Here is a 16,303-nt window from a genome sequence, read left to right as displayed (position 1 = left end):
TAGGCTGCAGCCTCAAGTCAGGCCACACCCCTTCCTGTCCATCAGTGTGTGAAGTTTATATTTGGATTTAATTTAATTAACGTTCAGTCATCAACAGATTCCTGAAGATGAACAGGAATTTAAAATGTGAAGGAGCTGTCTGTCCACACGGGGACAGCAGAGTCACACGGCAGATTAGAGCACAAACACTGAGTCACGTTTACAATCAAGTTTGGATTCAAACGTTTTCTAACATAAAACGAGTTATTGTTTGTTTCCAAACATGCAACATCATCATTTACTTCTTTAAACCTGTGGCTGATGGTTTTATATTTGATCGTCAGCAGGAGTCGACTGTTTCATTTAGTTTTTCTCCTGTTTGGTCAGTTAGTTTATTACAGTTATGATGTAAAGTGTTGTTTCATTTCTACATAGATTTCCATAACTTTTCATGGTCTGAGCAAACTTCATCTGCAGAGTTAAAACCATGAGATGAGATTAAATTAAATAAAAAACCCTGAACTTTCCTCAAAGTTTAAACGAGAAGATTGGAAACTGTGTTAACTCAGGAAAGTTTCTACACGTTCATTTTGTATTTTACATTCATGCTTTATCTCATAAACTCACAACAGCAGCATCATCATCAGTAAACAAAATGTTTCTCTCTCACAACCAGAGGAACCTGACATGAAGCTGCAGCTTTAACCGGATTCCAATCCTCAGTGGGAGGAAAGAAGCAGCTTCCCAAACTTTATAAACTAATTAGTTTGAGCATGAGCATCCATCACAACAAACAACCACTGGAACCACTTCCCTAATTGGCCCCTTCCCATACAAACAGTCCCTTAACCTCAGGGTAATATTTACTGTTATTGTACTGTACTGTTATTTTCTGCTCTTTACTTCCCAGAATGCATCTCTTCTATATGTTCCATCTGATAAACGATGTTTACGCTGAACACGGTCACAGTTCAGACAGTTCTTAGTCTATAAGACATTAACTGTGATATACTCACTACTTTAATACAACATTTCTACAGCACAGAGCATCTGCTGCTTATATCTGCTGTTAAATAACAATAATGCACTTTTAAAAGTCCTGATATTCACTGAAAAACTAGTAAAATTAGATTTGGGTGATAATCTCAGACATGTAGGTGTTTAAAACCTGAGTTTTCTAACCTTAATATAAACCAGTTTACTGTGTATTAGTGAATCAAATTAGTATCTAATATGCTGCGGTTGTATTCTGGATATTTTGCCTTCATCTCCGGCCAGTGGACAGTTTATTATAATGTAATGGAATTTACAGTTCCTCACAATCTGTGCCTTAAATCTAATATTTATCCAAGAACTGTCATCAAATTAAAGCTTTTTCCAGTTTAATAGTTTTGAAAGGATCAGATTTACAACATGCTAATGACTCAGCAGAAACAGGGTCAGTGTCGAAACGACTGGGCAGACTGGGAATGTTCGTCGGAGCAGAACTGGGACATCCTCATCCGGTGACTGTTGTGTATTAAACGTGTGTTCTTCAGAAAACCAGGATCTTTATGAACGTGTGTGTGTGTGTTGTGGTGTAAAAAGCAGGTCCCACCACAACAGAGCAGCCGTCCCGTCTCACATGCAGCACAATGGATTAAAAAATATCCAGAACATGCTCTCTCTCACACACACACACACACACACACACACACACACACACACACACACACACACACACACACACACACACACACACACACACACACACACACAGACTCACACTCTCACGCACCCTGACATGCTGTAAAGAACAGTGCTTTTAAAAAACACACTTCCCTGCATGCAGATACACACACACTGCATGTATTCATGTGAGAAGCATGTTAGATAATTCCTCATCCCGTCACTTCAGACCACGGGGACCAATCAGAGAAGCAGCTGTTGAGGTTTTCAAAATAAAACACCACCACACAAAGAGAGGACCGTCCACGACAGCAAGAGACGATTTCTTTACTTTAAGTTGTTAAAACAAAAAAAACTCTTTATTTACTTTGATAAATGATAAATCCCATTTGGCCTCGAGGAGGAAGAGTGCAGCGTGTGCAACATGCTGAGATCCAGATGAAGATGAGGATGACAAAAAAACAACAACAGATTCACAAATGATGACAAAAAGGTTACGACAAATACAAACAACAACATCCTGAACAGAAAAAGGGGAAACAGCATGCGCACGGAACACGGTCAGACCGACAGAGGAGGAACAGAAAGTAAGATCATGCCCCTTTTGTATTCCAAGGCCATTGTTTGGAGCTTCATGAAACTCTCGTGTTAATGTTCAGGTTCTGCTTATTTACTATGAAAGAGCTGCGATGACTCAGCAGGAAGAACTTTGCAGCCGTGAGATGTGGAAGTCAAAGCTCATAAAAGTATGTTTGGATGTTGGACATTTTTAAAATCCAAAATAAATATAAGTGCAAAAGATATAAACTGAATATTTTTGTTTGTTTTGCTTGTTCCAGAATTTGAGAAATGTAAAAATGATCGTTAGTATTTTTCCAACTGCAAGTGAAGTAGAATGTAAGTTTTAGAATACGAGCAGGAAGTTAACTTACCTGCGACATTTAGCTTTACCCTGAATCTTATTATACATGTTGCCATCATGTGTATTTTAAACTTTTACAAAATTCTTATGTTAAACATAAAACAGCGAGTCAGGGATAATATCTTTGCTTAATTAATTAATCAATAAATTAGCTGATAAATCAGATTTTTGATAATTGTGATTTTCGGTGAGTAAACAGACGTTTGTCTTCTGTAGATGAGAAACTGCTCTTGTGTGTGAGACCCAGAGTTTGAGGTGAATCTCCAGAGTGTGTTTGTTCATGTTCATTTACAACACGTGAGAGCGTTTGAAGACTCGTCAGCTCCTGGTGATCATGAGCTCTAGCTCCTGATTGGTTCTGACGGCGCCCGACTAGGCAGGAAGACACAGAATTTAAACATCAGACGTTCTTTCTTTCAGTCAGAAGGTTTTGTTTCTTTGAGGCTCGAGTATAAAACTTCCACGACCAAGGTTTGACTCCGATGATGAAACCGAAATTCATAAAGTGCTCTCAGCGCTCTAACCCGCAGGATTCTCTAATTAACTGGATGATTGATGGATGGGTCGACCCGCTCGCTGCCCGTCGGGCGGGAAAAGGTCTCACCTCATGAATTTCTTGGGTTCGGTGGGAGGGGTCGGCGGGGGAAGAGGTTTGTTGGAGTTGAACTCAAGGTGGTGGAGGGGGGAGTTGGGGATGGGCTCTAGACGGCCGGGCTGGGCCGGGGGCGGGGGCGGGGGATGTGGGGGCTGGGGGGGCAGCCCGCTCCCGGTGCCCACCACGCCCACGCCCATGCCCGCCGCCTCCAGAGCCCTGAGATTAGGAGAGCTGCTCAATCTGCTGGCTGCGGTTTTCTCATTCTTTTTCTTTTGCTACACAGGAACAAAACAGAAAAGGAGGGAGGGGCACGAGGGTCAAAAAAGGAGAAAAGGGGAAGTTTAAAATAAAAAAATAAAAACAAAGGATAAGAAGAAATGGAGGAAGTAAAGGGCAAATGGAGAAGAGGGAGAGCTCGAGAGGTCGGGACAGTCCAGGCGGCGTGAGACAGGAAACGAGCGGCGAGCTAACTTGGTTTAAAAACGTGGATCAGAGCGTCACTCGGTCTTTAAGCACCTGAGCAGAATGGAAACTCAGATGAGAAGAGATGTGTCACAGCAGGAAACATCTCACACCAACAAATGGCTTGGAAAGCAAAGGAAAGCAGGAGGGAAAACGTCAGAGGAAGAATCACGCGCACATTAACGCACACAAATAAAATGCGGTGAACACACATATACACATATGTGGAAAGAAAACATGTGACGGCAAGAACCAACATACAGGAAGTTATAGAACAGGAGAGGTGGGGTCGACAGTTAAATACTGACCATGCACCATTCGCCTCAGACATACGATGGAGGTTGAAACATCATGTTACCCATAATGCACTGGGAGCTTTAAAGACCCTGAAAGTTCTCATCAATCAGCTTCTTAACCAGGTGATGAGATCTGACCTGAACGGTTTCGGTTATTTCAAGAGAAGAGATTTCTGTATTTTGTGGGATATTTGTTGGAAGTTCCACAAAACTTTCACATTCACAGTTCAAATTACACCCAAAAATGTACGATGATATATTAAATGAAATACGCATTAAAAATGTAATTAAATATTTAAAGTATTACAGATATACTGAAGTCTTCAGGGGCTTTAAAGCTCGTGAAACTATTAAATTCTACAATTTTTTAATTCGACTGACTTACAAGAAAGCAGCAGTTCCCCTTTAGTTCTGAGATTAAATCCATTGAGCTACATTTGTACTTGGGACACAGACATTTCCTAATTTTATATAATTTGAAATCTTGTTTCTTACAACATGTCAGAAATTTGTATTTAATAAAAGACCGTTTCACTTCAACCAACAGGAAGAGGAGGATTCATTTCTCAGATGGATATGAGATGAGGTGGAGTGGACATCATCTCTCCTGTGCAGTAGAGTCATCAGTGTGTGTGTGTCTGTGTGTGTGTGTGTCGTGTCACAGGACGTCCCGGCCTACCTTGATGAGCGGGTTGATGACTCCTACGTTGGGGCTGGCGTTGAACACCTTGTTGAAGTTGGTCTCCCTGTTGACGAGCTCCAGTTGGTAGAACTTCTTGTCATCCTGGAGGAGGAGAGTGAAGATACAATCAGAGAATCTGCCAGAAAATCATCTCCGGTTTAAACGACTATGTTTCAAAACTTTCATTTTTATTCATTATAACAGTCTCCGTGGTCCAAATTCTTCTTCTTATAACTTAAAGTTACTTTCACACGCTCAATTTCAACTTTTTACATCAAGCAAAGAGGTGCTCGTGAATCAGAAACCTTGATGGCACCTCCACTACACCGTGACAAATGCACTCTGATTTATGATCCACCTTTAAAACACGATAAGATCAGCGTAGCCTTGAGCGACTGCCGGCTGTGTCCCTGCCTAGCCCAGTGGAAATTGCAGTGTTAATGACGTGAAGCTCACTGGGTCATAAACAGAGAGTCCATGTCGATGTGAAGAAGTTAAATAATTTTTAAATAGAGCTTCAGATACGTCGTTGTCCTTCACCACTAAACTAATCCACAGACTTTTATGAAGATAGCAAACAAAGCTGTATTTGAATCTTATCATCAGGGTCATGTGGACAAAAATACTAAACTGTAAGGACGTATCTTATTTTATTATTTATCTAAAAACTCCTTGAGTGTTTTCTCATCCTGTCTTTCAGGTGGAGTAATGATTAAACACCTTCATTAGAAGTGGTGTACCTCAGGGCTGTGTCCTGGGTGCTGTTGCATTTCTTCAGGATTAGGATACGTTCCAAACTTATTACCAGGAAAATGATTTCAGCTCTTTTGGTCGACAAGTTAAACAAGATACTCCAGTAAATCGATAAATAAAAACAATATCATCGTGTGCTAAAACATCAGAGATCTGAAAAATACACAGCAGAATGATAATTTTTTCTCTTTACACTTGAATCCTGTATGGAGTTTATCTTAGCTTGGCTACACACCACCAGCTTCTTCACCAGCGACTCCCTCTCTGAGACCATGTCCCTCAGCTCAGCGATGACCTGCAGGTCTTCAGGACGACTCTCTCTGTTCCTGAACTTATCCTCGGATCCCTCCAGCCTGTGTGAGGAGACACAGAGAATACAAACACATGAATCCTCTGAGCTTCAAATCCATCCTGTGTGATTTGTCTGTCGAGAAAAGCAAAGTCAAGAAAACACCGCGGACTCTTAACGAGGAGACAGATCTTATGATGTTGTGTGTGCAGCCGTATCAGTCCTTGTGTGTTTGTGTGTATAAATACAAGCACAGGGGGAAAACTCATTAAATGTAAACCAGATGGAAGAAAGAGTTATGAAAATTAAACTGTCTGCACCGCAAGGAGAAAGACGTTGAGTGATTTAGTGGCTTTTCCGGTTTCATTATTGTGATCAATAAAAGCAGAGATCGTCCCCGGCCTTCTTCTCCTCCTCCTCCTCCTCCTCTCATCACAAAACTATTTAAAGGCTGTAATTTGAAATCTCGAGCTGCAGCGGAGCTCCGGAGGTTGTTGTTGAGTTATGAGAACTTTCAAAAACGTTATAATGGATTTTTGTTATTTTTTTCCGATTGGCCTCGAAGAAGATATAGTAATTTCGCATCCGGTGACATTTTGTCTCATGCAACAGAAACTTCAAGCCAAAAAACAACAAATCATAAATAACACTGTTGGGAAATTACTAATTTCTAGACATGGTAATAATACAATAGGATATAGATATTTAAAATATCTCACAGAACCTATACAATTTGAAAAGTTAAAGGCAGAAGAAGAAAGAAAGAAGTTAGTGAGAAGTTCTTTGGAGTCTGGAGTCCATCTGTTTTCTTTTGGCTGCAGGGTTGAGGTCCTCTCAGAAAACATCGCTGGTTCCTTCTGATCACACGTGTTGTCGCTTCATCATTCGATTGTTTGTGGTTCAACAGACGCCTCCTGTGCCAGGGAGCTGACCCAGCCTCTCACTTCCCTCAGCACCAGCGTGCAGACCACCGAGCGGCACCGATGTGAAATTCATGCCACGGTTTGAAAACCAAGCTTCTCCTAAAGAGCTCCAGAGCAGCTTCACTTCCTGATGATCCGTGGTCTCAAACAGTGGCACTGTCCAGGAGCGGCCACTGAAGCTCTGCTCGCTGACACTAACACATCCGGATCTGCACAGCGTCGGCTGCTGTGCTGGTCCTCCTCGGCTCCTCCGGCAGCTGATATATCGGGTTCCTTAGCTTTGTCAAACATTCTCTGCAGCTCAGGCTTCAGACGCTCTTTGGGGTTTGACAAAAACTGACTGATATCGTGTAGAAACAAAGAAAAGAGGAATATTTGAGCGAAGACAGAGAGCTCTGGGTTTTTATCGGGATCGGCTGAACCGCACTTGAAGATATTGTAGAATACTCCATAAACACACGTCTACGCCTGCATCAGTGTTACTGCAACAAAGCAGCGACACATTACATACATGTGAAAGCAGATTTTGAATCTCACAGTGCTGGAATCTAATGGAGCTAAAGACAGTGACAGTGAAGAGAAGCTGCTGAAAACTCCCCATAAAAACATGTTTGTTTCCACCTTCAAGGATGTTTGGTTTTCATGTCCATTGTCGGTTTGGTTTCTTTGTTTGTCGGCAGGATTACGCAAAAGCTACTTAACGGATTTCCAGGAGACTTGGTACAGGTGATTCTGTACATCCTATAAAAAACAACAACAACAACAACAGAACTAAAACAATAACTTACTGTCTATAAAAAGGCTGTAAAAGCAGCATAGTGTTATCTACACCTGCCAGAGACAGCTACCTCCCTGTAGGGGCTTTCTGGTGATTTGAGTGGCAAAGAGAAACAACAGAGGGATCTTCACTTTCATAAATTTCCTTCAATGTCGCCCAAACTTCCTGTGCTTTCTTCTCCAGGATGAATTGAGGCTCGTGGGCTGCACCACCTGCTCTGAGGAAATATGTGTCCACTCAGCCCTTTCTAAGCTGGTGCGGGAAACATATAAAGGAGACATATTCTGATCCATTATTTAAATTAGTGTTCTTACTGTAAAAGGTTTTTATGCTCTGATGTTCAGAAAACATCACTTTCCCTCAGACCGGCCATTGCTGCAGCTCCTCTATTCAGCCTCTGTCTCAAACACGGGTTAAATTTGGATTTAAATGTAGTAAGAATATTCTGTAGCAGCCGGATCATCAATGCTGAGGTTGTGTGTAGTTTAATGCACCTTTTGCCCTGATTTGACATTTGAGAGTCGACTGAAAAGACGTTCAGGGTTCCAGAAGTTTGATTTTAACACACATACGAACGCCAGGGTGATTAATGAGGCAGGAAGAGTCCGGTGGTTAAGACAGATCTGTGCCTTAATTAATTAGATAAGAGGATCGTCTCCGGGGAAAGTCCCAGAAAATCTAAAATTAGTGGATAAACTAGTCAAAAAACTAATGACCATGAAAAGTGAGCTGCCCCAGAAACCTGGTGGAAGTAACACACACAGTCCACTGACGTCATGTTTAGTCTGGAACATCGTTCACTGAACTTTCCTTCAAACTAGGACCAGATACTTTTACACTTTGAGTTTAGACCCATGTATTTGACCTAAAGTGTGTGAAGATGATTAATGAGGCTGATGAACCGCTGAGAGCAGAGCGCCACCTGCTGCACGGGAGAGGATCTACAGGCAGTAGATGCCTGTAGATCCTCTCCCGTGCAGCAGGTGGCGCTCTGCTCTCAGCGGAGTGACAGTGAAAGGAGGTCAGCTGTGAGGAGGATGCTCTCTCTCTCTCTGCTCGTCTCTGACTCACAGACACATCTCAGCATGTTCTGCACTGAGGCTTCCTCTCCTCTTTTCTTCCTTCACCTCCTCTTTAACTCCAGAACTCTCTCTCTGGTGGTTCGGCAGCAAAACAGAAAACACGTCTGTCCTCCTTCCTGCTGCTGAATCCATTTTCTCCTGAACATGAGCTCATCTCCCTTTGTTCTCTCTGTAGAGGAACGCATCCCTCACACCCCAACATCTAACCTCTCCTCAGCTTCCACTGATGGGAACCTTCAGCTTCCTCTGCAGCAGTGAAAGACACATTTCCTCCCACTAATTAGATTCTATATCACTTCATGTGAAGGGAAACGTCTTCATACATTATCTATGAAGTTCTCCAGCTCAGGACTTCCTATGTGGAATAATTTGAAATAACGGTTTCATTGAATATTAATTAAATATCATTTATCAACTAATGTGTTTTTTATTGGAATAAGTAGCATGGAGCCATGTTTCAGCCCATAGGTGATTATTTGAACCAGACTAATGTGATAATCGTAGAAAGTGATGTGTTTCCTGAACGTTAGAGCATAAAAACCTTTTCAAGAAATAACACAAATTAAAATATGAGCATCATGTGTCTCAATCTACTGTGTACAGTTACTATGAAGCACTGGGGGGGGAGGTCAGTGTCTAATAACGTACATTTTACTCCACTTGAAGAATTCTGCTTAAAGCCCTGAGATCTCTTCCGTCACGATCTGGAGCTGTGTGAATAGAACCGACTTGACGAGACAATGCCAGGGATTGTCGCGTCTCTATTTTTACCCCTGATTTCACGGCGTTGTGTTATCTTTGTGTTTTTTGTTGCTTTGTTTTGAAAACGGAATACATTATTTCCCAAGGAGTTTGGCTCAGGTGCAGATTGAGGCCTTGGTCTTTTCATGCTGAGCCAGTTTCGTTGTGACGCAGTTTACAACGTGTGACACAAGCAATGTGATTATCTGAGAAGACGCCCCCGTCTTATTTATACTCCACCTGACGCACATGGAAATATAAATAGTCCCGTATGAACAACGACTGAATGTGTGTGAATAGGCCCTGATTGTCTGCGCTGCAGTGACAAACAGGAAGAGACTCGTTTTCAGACATTTCACTGTCCCTCGTCCTTTTGGTGGAGGATTTGGATGAAAAGTAAAATCTGCGGAGGAGCAAACAGGAGCCAGGAGAGTTCAAGCCGGTGTAAACGCCGGTTATCTCTCCCCAGAGGAAACGTGTCGGCTGCTTTCTGCTTCCACTCGACACCTGACAACCCACGATTATCTGATCTGGGACAAGCACGTTGACCCGTGATCACGGCAATTTAGAGTTAAGAGTGAGACAAACGTTCTTCTGTCTGTTTGAAGACATCACACACAGTGGGTGTTTACAGTGTGTACATACAGTATCTGGAGGGCGGAGATCTTGTCTTTGAGCACTTCCTGGGCCTTGTTGAAGTCTGACAGCATGTTCTGCGTCTCCCGGCTGTGGACGGCGTTCATCTCGCCCAGCTCCCGATCGTGCCTCTTCATCAGCTCCTGTTCATGAACCCTGAGGAGAGAGAAGAAGAACATTTGAGTTTCTGAGAGAAATCGACGTTTGAATACTTAAAGTATAAAGTAGTTTGCGGGGGTATGTGCTCTACTTCTACTTCTACTTCCCTTCTTTATTTTGTCTTATCTCAGGGCTCTGTACATGATGCTTAATCACCTTGACTTGACTTGCATGTGTCAGACTTCACACAGTTTCATTTATTTATCTCATAAACAGCTGACATTTCCCTTTAAGTCTTAATCAGGACCTGCAGCCTCTCGCAGGAGAAGTGAACATGATGGATTCTGCTGCTGAGATTAGAGAACGGAGGCAGAGTGAATTCCATGAACATATGTTCCTATGAAAACATACTGTGAATGTTAATGTGACAGGAATGTGAGTCATGCGGGTGTGAGCAAAAATAACTGAGATGAAGTGAATGAAGCGAGACGGAGATGCTGTTTGACCCGAGTGCGAAATGTGACGAGTACGTGTCGACTTGTTGAATTCATTATGCAAAAACATATTTGGTAAAAGTGTTTAGATGATGCGATGAATTATTCATATGATGACGTGTGTTCAATTTGCCAGGATAGAAGGTTTTTCTGCTGTGGGAGGAAATGAGCTGAACGTGGAGGGGGATGATGGAGACAGGGAATAAAAGATGATAATAGAGAAGCGAGGGAGGGGGGGGGGCGGGTGGATGAAAGGGAGGAAGATGAGAGGGAGGATGGGATGGAGGAGAAACATGGATTTCTGTCTGCCTCTCACTCTGACTGGGCCAACTTTCCCTGAGGGGCGCACATCATCTCTCTCTCTCTCTCTCTCTCTCTCTCTCTCTCTCTCTCTCTCTCTCTCTCTCTCTCTCTCTCTCTCTCTCTCTCTCTCTCTCTCTCTCTCTCTCTCTCTCTCTCTCTCTCTCTCTTTATTTATTTATCTGCCTATTTTTATCCCTGCGACCAGGATTCAGACGGGGGGGAGAGAGGGAGAGGGAGACAGAGAGGGAGAGGGAGAGGGAGAGGGAGAGGGAGAGAGAGAGAGAGAGAGAGAGAGAGAGAGAGAGAGAGAGAGAGAGCATTACGTAACGGAGGGAGAGATGTGCTGCGCATTAGGATTTCAGTGGAGGGCGAGAGAAAGAGAGAGAGAGAGAGAGAGAGAGAGAGAGAGAGAGAGAGAGAGAGAGAGAGAGAGAAACGGATATACATCCACAGGGAGGAATATATGGTGGAGAGCAAAGCATCATGGGAGCAGCCGTCAAACAGACAGCACACACACACACACACACACACACACACACACACACACACACACACACACAGACACACACACTTGAATGCTAGAAGGGCAGCTGGACCACATTAGCCGGACAGCTTTTTAAAAAATTCATAACTTGCCGAAGGGGACGAGGTGATTATAGATTCCTTTCTGCTTTTACCCCGAATAACCTTCACATCTCGGAATCTATGGACTCCTGACACCCGACAGAGAGAGAGGGACACTGTGTGTGTGTGTGTGTGTGAGGGAGAGAGAGAGAGAGAGAGGCTGATTTGCCTCGTTCTGTCTTTTCTCCCCCCCCCTCCCCTCCTTTTCATCTTGGTCTATTTTCATTTTGACTGGATGAGAGCCGAGCTGCAGAGACGATCATTCCCCAAATAAAATCAGCAAAATCGAATTCAGCAAATCCCCTCTCCTGACAGAAGCGGGGGGGGGGGGGGGGGGGGGGTGTTGCAACAACAGACTGGAAACAAAGATGGACGACACAAACCGAATGAAGCCAACGATACAAACGCTGCCATCTTGTGGCAAGGACATCGTTTGGAGTCTGTGCACTGGCATCAAGCTCCCGCTGACCAATCATGGGTCAGTGTCAGCTGTCAATCATTTCATGTTTCACCTCATCAAATACCTTTTTATTAATAAAATACAAACTTCTCAGGAACATGATCAGTGCGATAACAACTCCCTAACAAGAGAGAAACCATCTTTGAGGTATTTGATCCATCCCCCATCCACTAACATGGAGGAGGCGGGGTTTATGAACATTACTACAGACAGCCACCAGGGGGCGATTGAGATGCTTTGGCTTCATCTTTATTTACTCATCATCTTCTGCACTAGGACATTTTGGGATTTAGATATTAGGTCAATCTTAAAAATGTCGGTGATGTCGTGTTGTTCATGATTTCAATGTTGTTTACACTTTGTTAGTTTGTTTACATCTTTAATAAAAAGGTGTAATATGTTGATTGGTGAGTTTTAAATGTGTCGGGAGGCAGATTCCTTTTCGACTCTCACCTTATCTGCTGATTGGCCTCGCTGCGGATCTTGAGCACCTCCTTGCCCTTGAGCTCCAGCTCTTTGGTCAGAGTGCTGATGTTCTCGTTGAGGGTGTGGATCTGGTGGTCCAGCTGAGCGATGTGGCTCTTCCTCCTGGACACCTCCTCCTGCAGCTCGGTCATCCGGCCCAGCAGCTCACGCTCCTGAGAACAAAGATGAAGGATATTTTTAATTCTGTGTTTTGAGGAGTCCATGTCCCTGCGGTGATCAGCTGTCCTCGATTAACTCCATGGTTTAATAACAATCTCTCACTAACTCTGTGAATCTATCGATGTGTTGAGCTCTGACTGAGTCGTCCCACTGAACTGAACAGGATATTACCCATGATCCTCTGCTTCCCGAACCAGAAGAGCCGCTGCTGTGCCAAATTCACCAAACTCTGTAGAGAATTCTTCATATTTTCGAAGTTTTCTGCTGAAACTGGAGATAAACCCTGGTTTCTATTTAAAAAGCTTTTATTGAAGGGCTGTTTAAATGGTTAATTCTGGATGACAGAAGTTGTGTTGAACATAATAAACTTCCCATTTGGTTTTAAACATCTGATTTTGGTCATTTTCTCATTTTTTATTAAGAAATATAAGAAATTACCTTGACCTAATATGTGAAATTTAAATATGGGCCCATATTAAACACGAAGACCTGATCCATGTAGAATAAGTGAGTCAATAAACCCAGTGGTGCAAATTAAGCACAATGGGCACAACATGGTTTAATCTCATCTTCCCTCCTGTCAAAGTCTGGAGGGAGAGGAGGCACAAAAACAAGGGAACGAGAACAAGAGAAGAACAAAGAGACGAGAGGACTGGTTCATTTCAGTGAATCTGAAAACTGTTGTGATTTATCTGGGTCTCAGTTCCAGAAGGGTGTTGATGCTTGTGGCAGACGAGTGCTGTGGACTGTGGGTGTTTCAGGACACTGGGATTTATTTGTCCTCTCGTCCTGTCGTCCTGTCTTCACCTCTCACTCGCTCGCTCGCTCTGAAATAAGAAGTGAAATCATGCACCTCTTTTTTTCTGGGGTCTTTTTTTTTCAGACCCTCTCTGTTTCCATTTTTAAGTCATAATAAATAAATCAGGTTTTCAAATATTTATCGAGCCGACGCATTAGCACGGTCCAAACTCTGGACTGAGCGGGGGGGATTTCCTCATGTCAGGACTTTTATTCTTTATAAATGACATTAGTTGGTCAGTGTGATCCATCCAGTTTGATTGACAGGATATAATAGATCTATCTAACACTGGTTGTTTATAAAATACCGTTCACATGAACGTGATCTTTTCATCTTGTCTTTCCTTTTCTGGTCTTTACTTAATTTATGGGCTGTCGTCATAGATTGAAAATAAAGACGTTAAATCTTCCGTCTTCTGCCGAGTCACTCGTCTCATCTGTCAATCGAGAAGTTTTTTATAGCATCAAATAACTTTTAACAACTTTAATGATGACATCATTGATTGATTGATGGATTGATTATTATTTCCCCAATTAATCAGCTTCTCTAAATCATTCATAAAGACATCACATTTATCTTTAAAGCTTGTATCAACAAATAAGGAAAGCTAAAGGTGAAATAGGTGAAATTGATTGAATCAATAACCCTGCATTGATAAAACAGTATTATAGAACCAGAGCAGATAGATGGATTCTGACCCCCCCCCCCCCCCGCCCTTCTTCATCAGCCTCTTCCTCCCGTCTGTTTACTAATTAGAGGAATGAAAACAATATTTAACACAGCGTGACGACAATCTGCCGCCGAGCTCTTCCGCCCTGATGACTCAGCTCGGGGAAGTTTCTGTGTGTCACTCTGCCTCCGATACGATAAACAAAGACTTCAACACAAACACAAACACCCCACGTCTCAGTTTCTGTGAATTCTACATTGACATTTGATTTTAAAGTTGAACCATTGATCAACTGGGAGGATTAGAGGCTGTGTGCGATGGAATCTGTTGGAACAAGCTCAGAACGGGAGGATGTGAGAGGACAGGCAGGATGACGCTCCTTCTAAATTAGAACTGCTGAATAGTGATGTGTTCTGTCCAAGACACGCAGCCGCCACGTTCCAGATTCAAATCCTTTGTTGTCCGCCCTCGAATTCCGTCTCTGATTCTTTCCTGCACCGAGTAAACAGAAAAGGTTCCAGACAGTAACGTCAGGAAAAAGTATTTAATCAGCGTCATCGCTAGAAATACTGCACCGTGGTTTTTACACCTCCGCAAAGCAAGTAGAGCTTCAGTCTCATATGAGGTCACCGTGACCTTTGACCACTGAACTCTAATCAGTCCGTCCATGAGCCTGAGTGAATGGTGGAGAGTGGAAGAGAGTGAGAGAAGGTGCAGCCTGATGAATTGAAGGGGACTGAGGTACTGGCTCTACTGAGATCACTGAGCTTCATTCCCAGTTAGAGAATATGTGACGATTAAACCTATAAACCGATGTCGTTCATTAGTTATTAAATCACTAATGTCCTCTGACGTGCCCACCCTGGACCCAATGAGGTGACTAACGTCCCGTGGCTCCGTGTGGTGAACGTACCTTCACGACACTCAAGGAGTCGACCGACACCTGAGGCTCGACTGACTCACGATGAGAAGGACGGACGGGAAGTCTTTATAGCAGGGGCTGGGTGGGGGGGTGTGTTGGGGGGGGACCGTTTTTCCTATCAAGGGCCATTTCAGTTTTTACAACCTCCTCAGTGGGTCGTTCTGAGTGAGTGAACACATTCATCACTCTAATGTGATGGTGGTCTGTCTCACACGACTTCCACCGACAGATCCTCACCTGCTGGTGGATCCGGGCATGACGTCATCTAACTTCCACTCACAGTTTATAATTTCATCAGTTATTCGGTTTCACCAGCTTTAGACACATAGAAGCTTTAAGAGGAGCTTTGTTCATCGTCCTGACCTCGTCCCTGCAAACTGAAAAACACAAGCTTGAGCTGAGAAGAGAAGAATCCTCTCGTCCATTCCTCCTGGAAAGTGCAACATTCTTCAACCACTTCTCTTCTCAGTCGCTGTGATGCCTGTCAGCGATGCCACGTAATGGCTGTGTGTGTGTGTGTGAGTGTGTGTCTGTGTGTGTCTGTGTGTGTTTGTTCAGCTCGTCTGTGTCCTGAGAGGCAAAAACGAGCTGGTGGCCTGAGGATTCCTGTCGCCTTGACAGATAAAGAGGAGAGGGATGGATGCTGCAACGAGAACCAGATGTTCATCTCCTGCCAGAACATCTGAACATCTGCACGACAAGATGATGAGAAGGGAGCCACTGGTGTCGGGGGTGATTAGGAAGATTTATATGGAAACAGGGTGACCTTTCGGGTAATGTGTGTCTGTGTGTTTCTGTGTGTGTGTGTGTGTGTTGACTAATCGAATAATCACTTCAGCACTAATTCTGGCTGATTGTAAAACACCCTCTTTAAAACTAATGCTGATATGTCGCTGTGGTCATTTAAAGACTTAAACCACTGGGAAAGTCCATCGGTGATAGAACCAGTTTGATTTCCCATACCTGTGTCCGGTTGTTCTCCAGCGTCTTCTCCAGCTCGGCCTTAGCAGCGGCGGCCTCCTGCTGGTGGGTTTGTCTCAGGTGCTCGATGGCCGACGCGTGGATGTGGTTCAGCTCCGAGCGCAGGGAGGCTAACGGGGGGGGGGGGATGGAAGCAAAAGGGCACAAATTGAACCTCATTTCACTTTTTAAAGGAAACACCACACACGGGAGGAAATACAGCTTTTTTCCGATTTGGAGAAAAGCTTCGACCGACCTTTAGTCCTCCAGCAGAAAGTGCTCATTAGCCGCAATAGGCATTTTTCCTTAAAGTCTTTTGTAACTTTGCACATAAAGAAAAAGTGCCTGCGCTGCCTTTACCCAAGTGGCCTTTTATCCTCACTTCAGCAGACACCTTTTACTGCAAACAGTCTGAGAGAGGGAGCGGTTATCACCTTCCTGCTCGAGTGCAATCCAAGAGACGGAGAAAGCCGAGAGTCTCTCTGACTAACATGGAGAATGAAAACACATAGAACCCACAC

At 43.5% G+C, this 16,303-nt stretch overlaps 1 protein-coding gene across 4 annotated transcripts in view; it reads right to left on the bottom strand.

Annotated features, from left to right (window-relative positions):
• The window catches only part of fam184ab (family with sequence similarity 184 member Ab), an 80,457-nt gene that overhangs the window by 1,497 nt on the left and 62,657 nt on the right, over window positions 1-16,303 (bottom strand). The window contains exons 16-21 of one of the 4 annotated variants that reach the window (XM_062412073.1): window positions 15,786-15,913; window positions 12,240-12,424; window positions 9,816-9,962; window positions 5,551-5,710; window positions 4,602-4,706; window positions 3,174-3,439 (exon numbers count right to left, since the gene is read on the bottom strand). In XM_062412073.1, the coding sequence (XP_062268057.1) occupies window positions 3,174-3,439; window positions 4,602-4,706; window positions 5,551-5,710; window positions 9,816-9,962; window positions 12,240-12,424; window positions 15,786-15,913 (991 nt within the window). The remainder of the gene's footprint in view (window positions 1-3,173; window positions 3,440-4,601; window positions 4,707-5,550; window positions 5,711-9,815; window positions 9,963-12,239; window positions 12,425-15,785; window positions 15,914-16,303) is intronic. The other 3 variants (XM_062412074.1, XM_062412075.1, XM_062412076.1) reach the window with 3 other exon arrangements.

Source organism: Platichthys flesus, chromosome 18 (genome assembly GCF_949316205.1).
Source record: "Platichthys flesus chromosome 18, fPlaFle2.1, whole genome shotgun sequence".
In the NCBI taxonomy this organism is placed as follows: Eukaryota; Metazoa; Chordata; class Actinopteri; order Pleuronectiformes; family Pleuronectidae; genus Platichthys; species Platichthys flesus.
The sequence above is the reverse complement of the archived record's forward strand: the minus strand, read 5'-3'. Positions and strand labels throughout refer to the sequence as shown.